An 18,796-nucleotide genomic window follows, 5' to 3' on the forward strand; every position below is an offset into this window, starting at 1 on the left:
GGTTTTAAGAGGGACGCTGCTACCCATACTTCGAGCATGAGTTCCCTTATTCGCCTCTTACGACATTCACGTAAAATCGCGCCACTTTTTGTGTTGCAAGTATGCGAAAAAATTCTCCACAAACGAATTAAAATTCCCGAAATGAGGCGGATTTTTTTTCAATAAGAATTAAATTATTTTTATTTGTTATTTGTATTTTGAATTATTTTTTACATAATATAAATATAATATTTATATAGCTATGTGAGATATTATTGAATAGGTATTTTGAAAGTCTGCATAGTTAGTTAACCGATTACTTTTAAAATCGATATCTGAAGATCCGTATACATTTCAAATATGGATGCAGTATCAGAATTAATCAAAATGGTCGTCATTTTTATTTAAAGTGATAAACGTACTTATTTAAATAAGGATTAACAAAACAGTATTAAGAAATTAAACTTAAGAAAAAATACGATTAATTTTTTTTTTTAGATTAGTCAACTTAATTGCAAAATTATTAACTCATATTTTCTGTTACCATACGTAGATATTTCCAACAACTCGCTTAAAATTAAAATGAATCCAACTTTGTTTTTTTTTAATATCAATACATGTTTTAAATCTACAAAGATTCTGAGATATTCGTATTTAAAGAAATCGGTTAAGTAAAAAGTATTTAAAATCGCTGTTAATTTTAGTGGCATTATCCGTCCATATTTATAGTATACATGAATCCACAAGTACCGATTTTAAACCTTTACTTCAAAACTTTACTATTTTTAAAAGCAATGTGAAAGAAATATGAAGTTAGATTTACCGCATTTTATTCTTTATCTACGCATTATAAAAGATTATTAAATGTTAATATTTTAAGTTACGACCTTTACACATTATCATTATTCTCCATCTTCTTAAGTCAGTACTGCCCATGTCTCGAAAATTCAGTCGGTGAAAACTACCTGAATTAAAGAACATTTAGATGATGATTACTTGGCAATACTGACCTCGTATTCCATTCCAATAGACGCAATATCTTATTGAGAAATTAAAAATTATTTTATCTACACAAGCGTAAATTATTTTAAATCGAAAATGTAGTTTTAATTTTATTTGAAATATACATTTAGTTTAAAAAAAACTTATTGTATTAGGACATATAATCAAAATATATTAAGCAAATAATGCGTAGTCGAATTGGAAATATTATTAACTTCAGCAAAACCAATAGATTGTAACTTGAAACGGAAAACAAAATATTGTATTTTTTTCAGTTGTCATTTAGAAATGAAGATTAATACATGTATTTTTTATTATTTTTAATTACACAAAGCAGTGAAAACATTAACGACTAAGAAATTAAAACATTTGCAACAAACATATCATATAACAAGGAATTATGAAAATAGTGTTTATTGGATAAAGTTCCATATTTTTTCGTGTACAATGGGCCGTTTCCTGTCGCGGGATAAATTGGAAGGTTTTGAAAAATACAAGGTATATGATGTATTTTGTTCCTTTTAATAAAAAGATCAAAGTTTTATACTATTAAACCGCCTCCAAGTGTACTTACTGACTAAATAGCAATGAAAATAAGTAAGTACGTCTCTATTTCATATATTTTTTTCTTTTTTCAGTATAATTCCATCGACACGAGTATACTTAGCAATTATGTTATGCACCCATTTTGGAACTGGTGTGTACAGGTAAGAGTACATATAGGTACCTATACATACTAGTGCTAGTAGAAAAGGACATGTAGTATTAAAAGATATAACTGACATCCATACTTTTGAAAATAATGAATTATTAATTTAAACTATTTTTTTATGGAGTCTTACCTTGAACATAATTATTAGAATACACGCTTAAATATTTTATACTCATTAATTTTAATGTATTTTATATTTACTTAATGGTGAAAAGGACTTGCATATAAAAATATTTCTAAAATGTAGTTAAGTGAGATCCTAATTTTTTCATTAAAATATTTACTCACTTTTTTCAATTGGTCAAAATGTGACAGGTAGTGTTCTGACCCCAAGTGCCAAATTAAAGATAATAATTAATTATTGTATGTGAATATGTCATAATTTAATGAGTATGTTAGACCTGTGAGGTAGCTGCACCATAGTTGCACTTATTATAATTTATAATTGTAACTTTTTAATAATCTTAGTTAGCTTATTAATCTAGTAACATATTTGCAGTATTGTCCACCATGGGTAGCACCAAACCTGCTAACATTCACTGGCTTTCTACTGACAGTCTTAAATTTCCTGCTATTCTCCTACTATGATTATGGATTCCATGCCCTCACAGAAGAAAATATAACTGGAGACAGTATACCTTGGTGGGTGTGGGCTGTGTCAGCTGTGAACATTTTTGTTGCATATACTTTAGGTAAGATTAATTTATGTTCATAAATCTATAAATACTAATGTAACATAATAATACAAAGAAATTGATAATTATGGGTGATCTCTCTGATATTAAGTTTCCACTGAGCCCACATGTGGTACTAGTCATAGTATCTTAAAATTTTACTGACATTACTGAAACTACAACACAGCATGCAAACAATTTGCTTGGTAGCTGAATTAATATTTGGGTACATAAATATTAATTATTTATTAATATAAATAAGATATTGTTCCACAAAACAAACAGACTTCAATATTGATTTAAAAATTAAACTATTAAACTAATTTTTATAAATTTTCTATGGGACCAATATGTAAGTATATCCTTTGAGATAATAATAAGAATTTTCTATATCAGTTTATAACTGATAAAGTTAGAGGTAACAATTATAAAAGTACAACTGAATTGAGAACCTTTTTTTAAGTCGACTGAGATAATAAAATAGTAAATATGACTCAACTTTAATAGCTTAACTTAATTAAGTTAAATATGATGTTAATATGTATGTATTCAATTATGTAGGTAGATCTAACTATATATATTTACATAAAGTTAAGCATCATCTGTAACAATTCTTCAATATACTGACATAATTGACTGACATCCAATATTATAAATTGTGGTAAAGTTATTCATGAATACAACGAAAAGTATTCTATGAAAGAAATCTCTTAACCTTCTGTATATTAAACATAAAGCTGTGTTAAACTATGTTAAAAGACAATCTTCATCAGAACATATTTTGTTTTAATCGAATGACCTAACACACTCAGTTTATTTATATATTAAACATGCTACAAGAACTGTTAAATTTATAATCTTTAATTCTGTATTTGCCTGTTGTCTGCCACTACTGTAGATGAGTTTATCCAATCCTTCAGCATTGTCCTTTAAGAATTTTTTTTAGTGTGCCTAAGGCCTCTAAGTCTTCCATTCCTTTTGCTGTTTTTTCATCACATTCTCCTCAAGGGCAGAGTTAACAACTCTTGATGCAAGTGCAACATATAGTTCAGGATCTATCATTTTTGATTCTAATCCCCTTATCGCCAACTGATCGGCCCTTTCATTAATCCCTATATGTCTAGGGACCCATACTAGACTAACCCTATTATATAATATATACTTTATTATTCAGACTACAATTAGGTCTATTTTGTTAGTAACAATTTTCTTACAAACTATGTTAGTAAAAAAAGCAAATTAATTTAATTAAAGCAGTTCACTCAGATGTGACTCAGCTGATTCGATCAGTATCTGAATGAAATGCCCAATTATAGGCGAGTTATATTTTTCGCCTATTACTTTTAGAATGCTGTTGGTGCTTGTCCTAACCCTGTGTAGTAATAATGCAGTTCTCTTTCTCCTTATAGCGTAGTAATCATCTATGCGAGATTGAGCAAGCATGCTAGAAGCGCTACAAAAGTGAGGTAGCCCCAATAGCACTCTAACACTATTATTATACTGGATTCGTAGGGCACTGAGTGTAGAATGTTTGGCAGTACGCTTTGAAGAGTGTGATTTTTACTTCTTCACTATAACGGCCAACATGTTACATCTAACAGCCAATGACCTACGCTCCCTTTCGACATCAGTTTGATCTTTAAGGTCCTCAGTAACATAGTGCCCCAGGTTTTTAAATTTATGCATTCTTTTTATATTTGCTCCGTATAATTCTATTAGTGCTAAAAACTAAAAATTCTGTTAGTGCTAAAAACATAGAAATTATAATTAATGGATTCAATGCTTAATTCAGCTGATACACATCGATAAAAAAATTTCATTAACATAAAATGTCCGTTATACTCATTCAAAACATACGACCTTGCTCCCCTTAATACAAGTTATTATGTTATATAGCATTAATATATCTGGGAAATCAGATCAATGACTCGCTCTATTGTTGTTCACTTAGGTATACTTGCGATCTTTATCTGTCCATGTAGCCTATTCCCTTATTCAGTTACAATTGTGGTGGTTTAACGTTAAGTCAGATGTATTTTTTTTTTTAATTGAATGCATAATTAACGTTAGATTTTAACACACCTCATAATTTATATACAAATCTTCGTAATTAAAATCCTGGCCTGTTACTACTCATGTGATACAAGATATTCTTTATTTAGAAATTCATCGACACTAGAAGGCTTCGGTGAACTGCTAGACCTTCTTTGTCATACATGAAGACCTGTGATTTGGCTTACCGGACGAATGCTTTACGTGCTCTCCGAATTACGTAGTAATTATCAATCAGTTTTAATCGATCCAAATATGAGTTGAAAATTCGGAGAAAATTATTAGGCTAGGATTTTGGGATCCTAGAATCACTGTCAAAACCTGTACTACAGGACTTTACACCGCATAATAATTAAAAATATTATCTTATTAATTAAAATTGCGTAAACTCAAAAATTCATTAATTCCTATTACAAATGTGTAAGTTAATAAAGATCTTAATCATACCTAAGCATAGATTTGAATTAAATTTGATATACAATTTTATTCTAATTCACGCAGGCGAATCCGCAGTTTACGGCTAGCAGATATTATAAACACAAATTCAATAATATTTTCATGTCACTTTAAAAAGAAGGAAGTTCTCGATTCAGTTGTAACTATTTTTTTTTTATCATGTATTTTTTTCATCATCTACAGTTATGATAGATAGGTACTTGCTTCCGACGATCGCCGTGTCTCTCGTTGGAAATTTCCGATGATTTTTATCCCGTCGCGACTACTAAAGTTGAACTTACGCCAGGACTCTTGTGAATCGTGGTAACAAACCATCGTCTATACAATTCTACCTATATATTCTTTTTATTGAATATTACTACATTTCCTGCTCAATTACCTATAAAGGGATGATTTAAATCATACCACTAGCCTGTCCTCTAGAAGAGGCGTATTAACCTTTAGTAATTATCCTAACATCTATTGCGTTCACGTAGGGTAATTACATTTGAGCTCCACATGGACATAGGAGGCTCCACAGGAGCTACATTTATCATAATGTATAGACCATCTGACTTTACCATTTACATATCCTCTCACACGTAAACACACACCTACACCGACTACTACCACTCTCACACCTTTCCCTATATTCATATCCATCACTTTTTTTGTTTCACTATATGATTAATTTATACTTTTAATTTTTTTATTTAGCATTAATTTACTTCATCTAATTTTTTGCACTTATAAAATAAAATTATAGATTATATAATGTATATGGAAGAGGGCACTGACTTCTAAAACGTATTTCTGACCTACCTACCTAAGTTGTAATTGTAATTGCTATTATTATAATAACAAAATAAAAAAGTATTATTATTATATTAGTTTATTATTATCTATATAACAAGAGATAAAAAGAGAATAGGTAAAATGTAAATAAATGTTTCTATTGTACCTATATATTTATTGATAACCACATACTGAGCTGTCATGAGCAGATCTCCTTCATGGACAGCCTTTTTGTGAGAAATTAAATCGCCTATATATGATAGCTATATATAATAAACAAATTATTAATAACAACAAACTCTCTTCATTTAATATGTATATAACCACAAAAAGTGAACGCACGATAGATACAATATTCTTGGTGCCCTTTCTTATCTAATGTTAAATGTCTGCATTGATAATTGGATGTATATATTTCATCAATTTGCTCTAATTCTGGAATGTTGAATTTAATTATAACATGTCAATTGTTAATAATATATATATATATATATATATATATATATATATATATATATATATATATATATATATATATATATATATATATATATATATATATATATATATATATAATTATAACAAGTCAACTTTTCCTGTTTGCTGTTTATATATATATATATATATATATATATATATATATATATATATATATATATATATATATATATATATATATATATATATATATATATATATATATATATATATATATATATATATATATATATATAGTTTAGACTTTATTTCTATTATACTATGAAGCAGTGATGCTTATTTTGTATTTTTTTGCGCTATCTCATGTAATCTGTTACACAGAAGTAGATTTTACTCAACAAAGATAAAGTGACTTCAGTAATGATAAATATTTGAATTTAGAAAAGATTTCAAAAATAATATTTACGTCAATTCAAAATTACCGATTTAATCGCGTTTTGGGCACAAAAAATATATGAAGTAAGAATCTACTCCTTTTAGATGCTACGTATAGGCCGTAGTATTGTTCTATATTTACGTACTATTTAATTACAGGGTATACTGCTTTCTATTTTATATGCTTGTCTACCATAAATATGTACCCTAAAAAAGATAAGACATAAACAATTCCATATGTAATCACAACAGCGAACTCTGCTTATCCAATTACTTGCCTATCGCTTATATTTCATTATCTTTACTTTGTTCCGTGGCTCTTTCCGCTTAGAATCGAACGTTTCTTATGGAAAATAGGCGCCGTCTAATTTACATATTCTATAGACAATACTGATCGTCCGAATGTTGTATTAATATAATAAATACGAAAGTTTGTAGCGATCGATGGATGGATGTCTGATAGTTTTTCACGCATAAAACTACTGATGGATTTGAATGAAATTTGGTACACGGGTAGGTTATATCCTAACTTAGCACGTAGGATAGTTTATATACTGATTCACGCGGATAAAGTCGTGGGATACCTTTAGTAAATAATAATACAAATAAACTTTCTATTACACAACGCTTACAAAAATTTAAAAGGCCGACAACGCACAAGTAATTTATCACGTCGATTGCTTGGGTACCTCTGTCTCATTCGTGTTTCAACCGTGAAGCAGCTGTGTTTGCACGGCTGTGTTTCGGTTTGAAGGGTGGGATATGGCGTGGATTTACTGGGTACAGAGGAATAACACTTGAGTCCTCAGGAATGGCAACGCATGGGGGTATCATGGGCGAGACAGGATACTCTGTTATGTCCATGGTACTGCTCATGTCTATAGGCGATGTTTACCACTTTCCATCAGGTGGACCGTCGGCTTGTTTGCCATTCTAAGTTGTATAAAAAAAAAAAAAAAACCTTTTGCCGGTGTTCATGGGCGACAGTAGCCGCTTTACATCATCTGCTTGTTTGCCTCCCTATCAATAATTTTTTTTTTTAAAATAAACAGTAAATTAAGCCCTAGTCTGTTACTCAGAATCAGAACATTATTGATACTGGATGACGGACAATATTATGTACATATTTCTATTTGTATATATTATAATGTTATAAAGGCCTAGACAAGTACATATTTATATAAAAATTTATATGTATAATGCTGGTGTTAAACCCTTAACCATCGAAATGTGAGTTAGTGTTAAACCGCTACTACAACATTAAGGTTGTGTATAATGAACAGCATTTATCTGTCTTCGCCTTTTGTTTATTTTTAGGTAACATACATAAATAATATGTTTAAACACACATACTCTCCTACATGAGTTCTGTATAAATATACACGTACAAATTTATCACGGGATTAAAATCCGATAGAACACATTTTGATTTCCAACGTAGATAAAACACGACCTTTGCTTCCTCGTGGATACCTATTCAATTTTTTTTAACGTGTCATGTCTATAACGTTTTAAATTGAAACTAAAACTTACGCCTAACTAGAAATATAATTTATATGTCCTATTCATTATTACCTATTTACCGGTTTTTAAGTCGCATTAAGTCCTAATGTGATTTGCCGACCGGACTGTGGTTTCACAAACACTCATTAAATTATAATATTCTTTTTTGTTAGTAATTATTATATGAAGGACTTTTTTATGATATTTAAAATGACAAACAAACTGACAACCCACCTGGTGGCAAGTGGTAATCGTCGCTAACAGACATGAATTCAAAGGTGTAATAGTTAATGCTAATATGTAAGCTCCATCTTAGACCACTTCATCGCTTTTCATCAGGTGAGATCGTGATCAATAGTGGGTACCTTCAGTAGTAAAAAAATATCCATCTTACCGATCACTAGATTACTAAATAAATAACTTGGCACTCTGCGCCAAGTTATCTATTTGCATCAGTATTAATATTTTTACTTACCGAAATGAGAACGCACAGCGGAAAATCGATGTCGTTTCCTGATCAAAAATCAATATTTTTTGTTTCTACAAATAGACTGCTAAAATTTTAAACAAATGATAAGTAGTATGCAAGGCTACAAATAACAAATCGTTTATAGATTTATCTTAATAATATATATTAAATAAACAAAACTTTAAAGAATAAATCACTTATTCCAGTTATTATTTATAATACGAAAAGTAATATTTACATTATTTAAAATATTATAAAATTTGTACAAATAAAAGAAAATTATAAAATACTTAAATAAATGATTTACTAAAAAATTAAACAGTGATCAGCAACATGAAATTCTGTTGCTTTTTCCTTCACTATGAAAAAATAAGTACAAGTGAAAAAAGGAAAAACATATTTAAAATTGCATTTTTATAATTTATGTCTTTTATATTTTCGATAGTACATGTATGTGTAGAAGGCGTATTTAATGCTAAAAGCATTCTCTCCCAGTCAACCATAGGGAAGTGTTAGAATACTCGAATGCGATATCAGTAACAATTGATATACATACATACTAAAATTTACATATATAAACATATTAATATATATAAACAACAAACATAGTTACACATATTTTCCTACAAAATAATATATTAAGACATGAACTTCAAAATCATGAAATCAATAGTGCAGAAATTACGTTCGAATAATAACAATTGTGGCATTAAAGAAATATATTTAGTCACTAATTATATAAAATATATATGTTTAGTAAGAACTAGTAATATGTCGCATAACTAACAGAAATAAATATAAATAGTTGAAAAAATTAATAGATATGTGTAATTTGTGTTTTTTTTTTTTTTTTAATATACTTAAGGAAATTTTACGTTGGTGGTCTTTTCAGATGGTATCGACGGAAAGCAGGCTCGACGCACAGGGACCAGCGGACCGCTGGGAGAACTTTTTGATCATGGCTTGGACTCGTATTCCACTGTTCTTATACCCACATGCCTATACAGTATATTTGGAAGGTAATCTATAGTTCCATTCACTGACCCAACAAACGTTTGCACTGTTTATCGTGTCCATTTTTTCTTAACGGCATAAAAACTATCCAATCCTTTTTTATAATACTTAGAATGACAAACAAGCTGACGGCTCACCTAATGGAAAATGGTAACAGTTGTCTATATACATGAAAGCACTATGGACATCGCAGAATATAAAGTCATGCTCTTGCGTTGCCATTCCTTAGAACTAACATGTTATGTCTCCGTACAAATTAGAAAATTTCATATTCCTTCAAATTGTAGCCATGTGGTCCTAGCATAGAATGGGCCATCTCTACTTTTCCCATGAGTGTCGTAAGAGGTGACTAATAGTCGAGCCATGTGTGGCAGCGCCCTACTTAAAACGTCACCAAAGCCTAACTGCGGTTGCCAATCCGTTTGCCAAGCGTGGCAACTACTGGCAAAACCCTCCAAGGAAAGGTATAGCAAAGAGCAGTTTTTTTTTAGGAATGATAATGGAATGGTAATCCTGTCTGCGCTAACAGTATACGCTAGCGGAGCACCACTGATGGATGATAAGTGAGAATGAAAAGGCAGGTCAATTAGACCATCGTGGTGCTTACACCTGGCATTCAGCACTTAATAACTGATACGATGATTATGATGATGATCCATTCAAACCGAAACACAGCTATGCAGGCCCAGCTGGATACGACACTTGTACAGTCTCCTTAAATCTTTCGAGTTAGAGGAATCGTATATATAGCGGCAACGTCGTTTTTTACACAGAATGAAAAAATTGATACACGAAATTCTATCATTATCGTAATGTATATTTGTAATTTTATATTCTCTTAAAGGGAATGCAGATAATTTGATAACACCTTGTATATAAAGAAACACACATTCACCAAATTTCTTTAAAATTGGTTAAGCGGTTTCTGAGATTAATATGAACGAACATCGCGACTTACCATTTTTATATATTAAAATAAGATTTATACATTTATATTTTAAAAAAATCGTTGATATTTTTACTGGCATCATTTTGACAACAGTTATGTAAATTTATGTGAAAACACATACATGAAATTAATACCTACTTATTTAGTTTATATCTTTTGAATAAGTATACATATTTCGAATTATAAGTACATATCTTTCGAAGTTTCGAAATAAGTAGGCATTTAAACATACACTATTATTAACTACCTGAACAATGTCAACCATTATGCATATACATAATTATAAATCAAGATCACAGGTCAATGCCGTGTAAGCACAGATTAACATACTTGTAATACCGTCTTATTTGTTGAGTAGTATTTAAAGTTTTTTTAGATTTACAATAGCATTATGTACCTAAATATTTTCCATTGATAAAATTTGAACTATTTAAAGGAGTATCAAGCAGTAATCGCCTATAACAAGCATTTAAAATAATGTTTTGGTTTAATTATCTTTATGTGGATATTTTTTTATATTAAAAACGAGTAGGTAACCCTACCTGCATTATTTATTGGTTTACGCTTCTGGGGTGGGAGGGGATGAAATCAGGTAAATTAACCCATTGTGACAAATTCTTCAGGAATGAATGCAATACTTTCCGCGCGGTTCTCCATAAAGGTCGATCTGATAAGTTATATTGCTAGCAATGAGGACAATTTTATTCCTTACCAACAAAGCTAATATTAGATGTTTACTTTTCAGAGACGAATTAAGCCCTTTGAGATTTTTCTTCGTGATTTGGAACATATTCATTAACTTCTACCTCACTCACTGGGAGAAGTACAACACAGGAGTTATGTTTCTACCATGGGGATACGATTTCACAATGATTGTAAGTCACTAAGCAAGGTATTCTATTAAAACTTAAAAAAAGTATATTTTTATTGCTATATTTTGGACTACCTAATAGAACGCATGCATTGTGACCTTCACGATGCCGGCCTTTTAAAAACCTGTAGGCATGTTTTCTAAAAGTAGGAGGCATGAAAATTTTATTTTCTCATAGTATAAAAATAATAAATTCACTAAATATTTTTTTGGTCCGGAAAAGTTCATATTTTGATTTTAAAATTTCGACATACTTTTTTTTTATTATTCAAACCAAAAATTTAAGAATAAGAATTTAATTACAAGACTAACACATTAGTTTAATAGGCATTAAAAATATTTCGTGATTTTTAAAAATGACAGATAATTCAGATATTGCTATACTTCGATGTGAATGCTCTTGACAAAATAACTTTAAATTTTAATAATAATTAATATTCTTATAATTTCTACATATTTAGGGCTCCTGTCTTTTATTATTGGTGACGTCAGTGATCGGACCCGAAGCCTGGCACGTTACTCTTCCGGGTGGCATCACGCCTGGTATCGTTTTCGAGATAATCCTCTACTTTTCCGCTATGCTTACGAGTCAAACTGTAATATTATGGAATATTTACAAGTAAGTATTATACTAATCCTTACTAATATTAAACTCACAACTATTGTAGTGTTGTGTTGTGGCAGTGCCCATAGATATCGTAAAGTTACGTGGCTCTCGTATTTCCAGGTCATATCGAGATCGAACCGGTAAGATGCGTACGTTCACGGAAGCTATGCGGCCGTTGGTCCCAGTAGTGATTTTCTTCGCGTTGAGCACAATTTGGGCCCTGTATTCGCCCACGGATATCGTCAATCGTGGACCGCGACTCTTCTACATTCTCACTGGAACTATATTCTCTAACATTAATGTGAGTTATATATTCTATCATTATCATCATCACTTCAGACGCTAATTGTTCACTATTGAACATAGGTTTTTCCCATTAAACAAAAGACAGTCCAGAACCACTTCCATGCAATAACACATTTGAGGTCGTTGGTCTAGGAGGTTCGCCCCATTAGTCAATTTATATAAAAGTAAAACGATACGATGCTATAATGTATACGACCTACTTATGCTGTGAAATAGTAATAGTATGTTTCGGTCTAAAAGGTTATTTAATAACATTTTTAGATACATACGTGTAAGCTGTTTCGGGAGGCTAAATGTAAAAAAAAACATTTCTTCGTAGTTTTTTAATGTAATTTGCTGCACTTGCTCACATATGATTCTGATCCGTATTATCATTATCACAATCATTATCATGATTCTTTTTTAAGATTTATATATAAGGCTAGATGAGTATTTAAAACAACAAAAACTAATAAATCTTATTGATTTGATACGTTTAATCGTTACTTGCTGTTGGCGATCTTGATCTTCGCGAATTCGTATACCTGAAGACCGTATAATCAAGTCTCCACCATCAAAATTTGTTCATAAATACTAAAGATATCCCGTAACATAATAATAATTTATTACAATTGAGGCCATTCTCTTTTTTTTAATTACCTAAGAAAATGTCTTTCAGTGTCGGCTGATCGTGTCGCAAATGAGCGATACGAGATGCGAAGCGTTCAATGGACTTCTAATACCGTACGCTCTGGTGATGGGAATCGTGTTCTATTTCCACGTGTCGCCCATGACGGAGCTTCTGCTACTCGCCGTGCTGTGCTTAGCGTGTTCTATTGCTCATATCTATTATGGAACTAAAGTTGTGAGTGTCACTCTCTTATTATATTTTTATTTTTTAAGAAGTTATTATTATTATTTCAACCGTTTAATGTCCACTGCTGAACATATGCCTTCTGTATAAGGGGATTTTTTCCAGTAAACGCCACACTGCTGCCCACCCTCAACCATAAGTTCCCTTAGTCGCTTTTTACGACATGTATTGGAAAGGAATGGGTGGCCTATTCTATGCCGGAACACAGCGAAGATTTTTAACAAGTATTCTATAATAATTATGGCATTTAAAGACATACGAAGCAAACGACAATCTTGCTACAAATTATTGTCCTGAAAATATTTTTCAAATTATTGTGATTTTATCGTAAATTACAATAAATGGAAAGAGGATTGTCGCTTGTTTTTGTAGTTCGGAAGACACATTAAACATCCGCGTCGTAGGATTTCAATTATGGCTTAAAATTGATTTATGGCTTATAAATCAATTCGTGAAAAACAATCTTCCCTACATGATTACTACTATATTACCTATTCTTGTATCTAAACACTCAACCGCAATATCAACAGTACAGTAGCTGTTTAAATAGGTTATGCTGAGATAATTGACAATAACCATTTATCTGTTTACAGGTACAAGAGATGTGTGAGCATTTCAAAATAAATTGTTTCCACATAAAACCAAAGATAAAATAAGTAATTTTCAATTATAAGAATTTTATTTTATAAGGCGATTAGAGCCTATATACGAGCTCTCCTATATTTATACTCTCTATACTGATAGAGATCTGACTAAGTAATTATTTATTATTTTAGGCCAGGGTAACCATTTAATATTATACTTTAGTCCAATATGTGATCGATATTAATGGAAATTTACAAGTAATGAAATTAGTAATTTTTAAAAACCATAGAATGGATTGTTTAAGATAATCATCAGAATAGGTTGTAAATTATATGACGTAACGTAGCATTTGATATTTTTTTAATTATGTTAAAGCTGGTAATTAGCTATAGTATTGTCATCTGATATATAGTGTCATGCATGTTATAGTCGATCCATAGTTCAAGTAAAATAAAATATCCTACCATTCTATATATTAGTGCAATTTAATGTAATTTACAAAATGAATTACATTTTTTCCAAATAAAATTTTATATTTCTTGAACTATGTAATATGTATTTACTCTACATTGACGACACCCATAATCTTGAATCAATTAGTCTTGCGTTTAAATTTAATGATAATTATCTATTTGGGAATCTATTTTTATAAAAGTCAATAAATTATATAAAAAAACCTTTGTTCATATAGTGACAAAATCGTGGTGTTATTGTGGTATTTTAAAAAATCTTACGTTATAGTCCACTGTTAATTGGTAGCCACTTAGTGAGACACGAATTGCAAATTCTGCCAGTGGAAAGTCATAAAGTGTATGCTATTTGGTATTATGAATTATTTTATACCACGAATTTGTTGGAGATTTTATACAGTGTGGAATATTGACTATTCCTTAACATTAAAATTGAACCAGATGTAAGCGAGTCGTACTACCTACCGATTGAAATTACGCTCTTTGTCAATTTCTTTAAGTAAATATTACTACTATATTGCTAGAATTTGCACATAGTACAAATGGTGTCGTATTTCCTTTAACAATTAAATTTTAAAACATCATGACACTTCTTAAGACTATAAAATGCATTTATATCGTATTGAGTATCGTATATAGTATTACAAATCACAGCTCACGAATTTTTATATATATATATTTTTAATTACGAAATACTTGCTTAATAATAACCATTAATGGCAAATAATTTGTATTGTTAATATGAAAATATATACAATAATTATGGCATAATTCTTATTTTTTTAGTGTCACACTTTTGTGCTATACAAAATAAATGTTCAGAATGAAAATTTAAAAATAAACGGTTATCTCTACTTCTGATATTGCCAATATTGTCAAGTTAAAGTAACTTCATGTAGACAAGTTTGACATTATAATTGTATGCTACAGCGTCAAATTATTACTTTTTTCACTTGGGTATTTTTTCTCATGATTAATATCTATAGTCATATAATTATGGATTTGTTATGTTTACTTAGTCGATATTTATTTTATTGTGAGAGAGGGTCCCTGATCATGTGCTGAATGCTCTAAGGCTTCTAAAAATACATTATTTTAAAACCTTTCCTAAACTTGCCAATCTAATATGTATTTAGATAAATATTAAAGATAAGTTAGTCAATTATTTTATTAAAAAATAGCCTTATAAGTTACACAAAAGTTACTAGTACTACCTAGTCATGCATTAATAATACATCGTCATCGCCATAACGATATCTGATATCAAATATTTTAAACAGGGATTGAAAAATGTAATTTTTAAATAATTAGTTTTATATTATGTGGCCAGGTGTGAAAATATATACTAAAAATCAATGTATACTACTTAAATCTTTCATTACATAAAATGTTTCAAATTTTATTTTTTATATTATATATCAAGTATGTAGTAATTTGTAAATAATTTTGGTAATGCAGTTTACATTCTAATATCTATTACACTATGAACTACGACACTCAAAATTTGTAATAATATTATAAAACATTTTATAATTATTATAATTTTATTTAATAATGTAATAACTACTAGAATTGTAAATTAGACTTGATGTTTATGGTTATTACTGTGTTAAATATTATTCATAATGGCATTATAAAAAATTTTAACCCATTTTATCTTAATAAAATAAATTCAAGTTCTATTAATAATAAATGATATTATTTATTTATTACAATTTCTGTAATCATTATGCGACTATAGAAATTTTAACAATTTTATTAAATATGATGCTTAATATATCATGTGACTACCATTTGTTTAGGTAACTAAAAAGAATCTTTACATATTTCTACTATTTCAGTTTGAAGGATAATATAACTGAATCTTTGCTTATTCCAAATTGTATATAGTATTTTATTTCAAGACTTTATCATCCTTATTAATGTTATAAATATTAAAGTTAGTTTATTGTTACCTCTTGGTGTGTAAGTCATAGATTACATTTTATCCCAGTCAATCAACATATCCTAGTTACGCGGACAATGTTGATTTTTTTTTATTAAATTAAAATGTCATTTGAATAAATCCAAGTCTTATAACTTTTAAAGATAAAACAGCATTTCTTACTCTTTCAAAAACTAGGTTATGCCGAGTTCTAAAAATCGTAATGTCAAATACGCAATCAGATTATATGCATTACTATAAACTTAAATATATATTCCAGTCCTTGATTATGACGCCAAAGAATCTTATAGTTTGGCGCCTACACGTAGGTAGGTATCTTCGTGTATAGTAATATAATTTCATAATTTACTTTGACATAGTGTCATCAGTAACATATATATAAAATTTTAGTCGACAAAAACAGGTTACAAAGTTTTATCTGGAAAACAAAAATAGGAATAGGTATGTTATTTACTTATTTTGGTAGATACGGGCTTCTTAATTTATCGAGTATCTACCAAAAAACTATAGATTAGATTATCATTTTTAACGACGTAACTGTGTGCGCAGGGCGCATGTAAAAAAAATTGTTAAAGAAGTCAATCACAGTTGCAAAATATTATAAAACAAGTAAAACTTGTAAGAATATTTAGAACACCATAATTTTAAAAATTATTTTCTACTTAATATATTAATTTATGCAGTTTGTTTTCATATTCATATAAATATGAAATTATCTTTCAGATAAACCTAATGGAATTTGTTAACGAAATGTTTGATATAAATTACAAAAGGGAATACATCTCTTATCCAGTGCAACATAGTTAACATAATAAGCTCATACTTTTTACCACATACCCTGTAAAATAACAATGTTCCATTCCAATTATTACTTACGTCATAGTACCACATGAGTGAATTTGTACAAACTTTTCGAATAGGTATCAATGCCATTAATAATATTAGCCATATTTTTGTACGTTTTTAAACTATTGTAATAGTATTTACTTAGTATATAATGTTTTGCATGCGTCTTCTTCGAACATGTTAGTGTATACAGTAACATGTAGGTATACAGTAGTGTACTATCGTAATTTAATAAAAGAATATGCAAATTGTACACCTCATAATTTTAATGTTTTATTTAATTTTTTACCTGTTGTAACAATTTTGTAAACGGAATACTGTCTACGATCCAGTAAACGAGAGGAACTATTCTTTATGTTTCACCATTTTCAGTTATAGGTATACATACAAATGTGTAGATGTAACCTTCATTATGAATTATTAAATTATTATCGGTCAAAAATATAGTTATTTTTAATTTTCATCTTAAATACTTACTTGCATTATATACATATCCACCTAAGTGGAATGTTTCTATTTAAAAAATTTGAAAAAACAATGGCATGCAAGAATGAAAACCCTATTCTATGTATTACAGCAGTTATAAAATGATACTTATTTTTATATGCGTAAAGAACAGAATCATTAACTGGATATACAGTGTCATTCTGAATCTGTTTTATCTATTGCAGTCTCATTTTTCATTGACCTATACACGATATTTGACCATACTGCTAACATCGGAGAGCCAAATGAGACCTAAGTACATATTTCACTATGATTTTCTTTTAAATTTTTTTTTATACAACTTAGAATGGCAAACAAGCTGACGGCCCACCTGATGGAAAGTGGTAACCATCGCCTATAGACATGAGCAGTACCATAACAGAGTATACTGTTTCGACCATGAAACCCTTCACGCGTTGCCATTTTTGAGAACCCAGATGTTATTCCTCTGTAGCCTGTAAATTCACGCCATATCCCACCCTTCAAACCGAAACAGCCATGCAAACAACTGCTTCACGGTAGAAACACGAATGGGGCAGAGGTACCCAAGCAATGGACTTTTGTACAGTCTCCCTCTGGTAAAACATATATTTTCAGTATGAGAAATGCATACATATATATATATATATATGAAAAATACAAAGTTTTAGATATATATAAAAGGTGTAAAGGGGGTCAGATGGGCCGAGATGCGTAGTGATATTCTTATTTTTTATCTTAGGCAAGTTTATTATAATAGTTGCTTTTGTCATCGAGAACTGACAATAAGAATAAAATATAATTCCTAAATTAAATTTTAATTAAAATTTAAAATTAATTAGGGCTACATTTAAGTGTCTTCAAAAATGTAGGCAAGCAGTAAGTATTTGTTTTATAGAATTTAATGAATATGTAAGTCCATATAAAAATAATTTTAACACTATAACTTAGATAAAATCCAACAATAGCTCGTAATAACCCTGTTTTTTTTTTATGGGTGAAAATGGTATGGTAAGCCCGCCTGTGCTAATGGGATAAGCTGGCGGAGCACCAGTGAAGGGTGATAAATGAAAATGAAAACAGGCCAATTAGCCCATCATGATGAATTCATAAGGAATTAACCACTCCAGGGGGAACCGCAAGGAGGTCGACCTGGTTGGGTATATTGCTAGCAATGGGATTCTCAGTATCCATTACTAACAATCCCTTTTCCCCTCCCTATCTATATGTTGATTTTCACTATCAAATTTATAAGTTTTAACAGATATTTTGTACCTATGTTATTACAAGGAATACTTAGTTTAGGGAAACCCTACTCATCTTTCACATTTTTCTCTTTTTTAATTAATAACTTTTTATATTATGAAAAAATATAAGATTAAATGTTTTAA

At 29.7% G+C, this 18,796-nt stretch overlaps 1 protein-coding gene across 1 annotated transcript; it reads left to right on the plus strand.

Annotated features, from left to right (window-relative positions):
* Positions 1-1,245: 1,245 nt before the first annotated feature.
* LOC113512358 (ethanolaminephosphotransferase 1) lies at positions 1,246-17,203 on the plus strand. Its single transcript, XM_026896188.3, has 9 exons — positions 1,246-1,479; positions 1,620-1,688; positions 2,193-2,385; positions 9,387-9,513; positions 11,203-11,332; positions 11,790-11,947; positions 12,056-12,236; positions 12,900-13,085; positions 13,688-17,203. Exons 1-9 carry the CDS (start codon positions 1,429-1,431, stop codon positions 13,748-13,750), a joined length of 1,158 nt encoding a protein of 385 aa, XP_026751989.2. The 5' UTR covers positions 1,246-1,428; the 3' UTR covers positions 13,751-17,203.
* Positions 17,204-18,796: the final 1,593 nt, after the last annotated feature.

The sequence above is a fragment of the Galleria mellonella genome, unplaced genomic scaffold (genome assembly GCF_026898425.1).
Source record: "Galleria mellonella isolate WM207_F2 unplaced genomic scaffold, CSIRO_AGI_GalMel_v1 utg64, whole genome shotgun sequence".
Classification (NCBI taxonomy): Eukaryota; Metazoa; Arthropoda; class Insecta; order Lepidoptera; family Pyralidae; genus Galleria; species Galleria mellonella.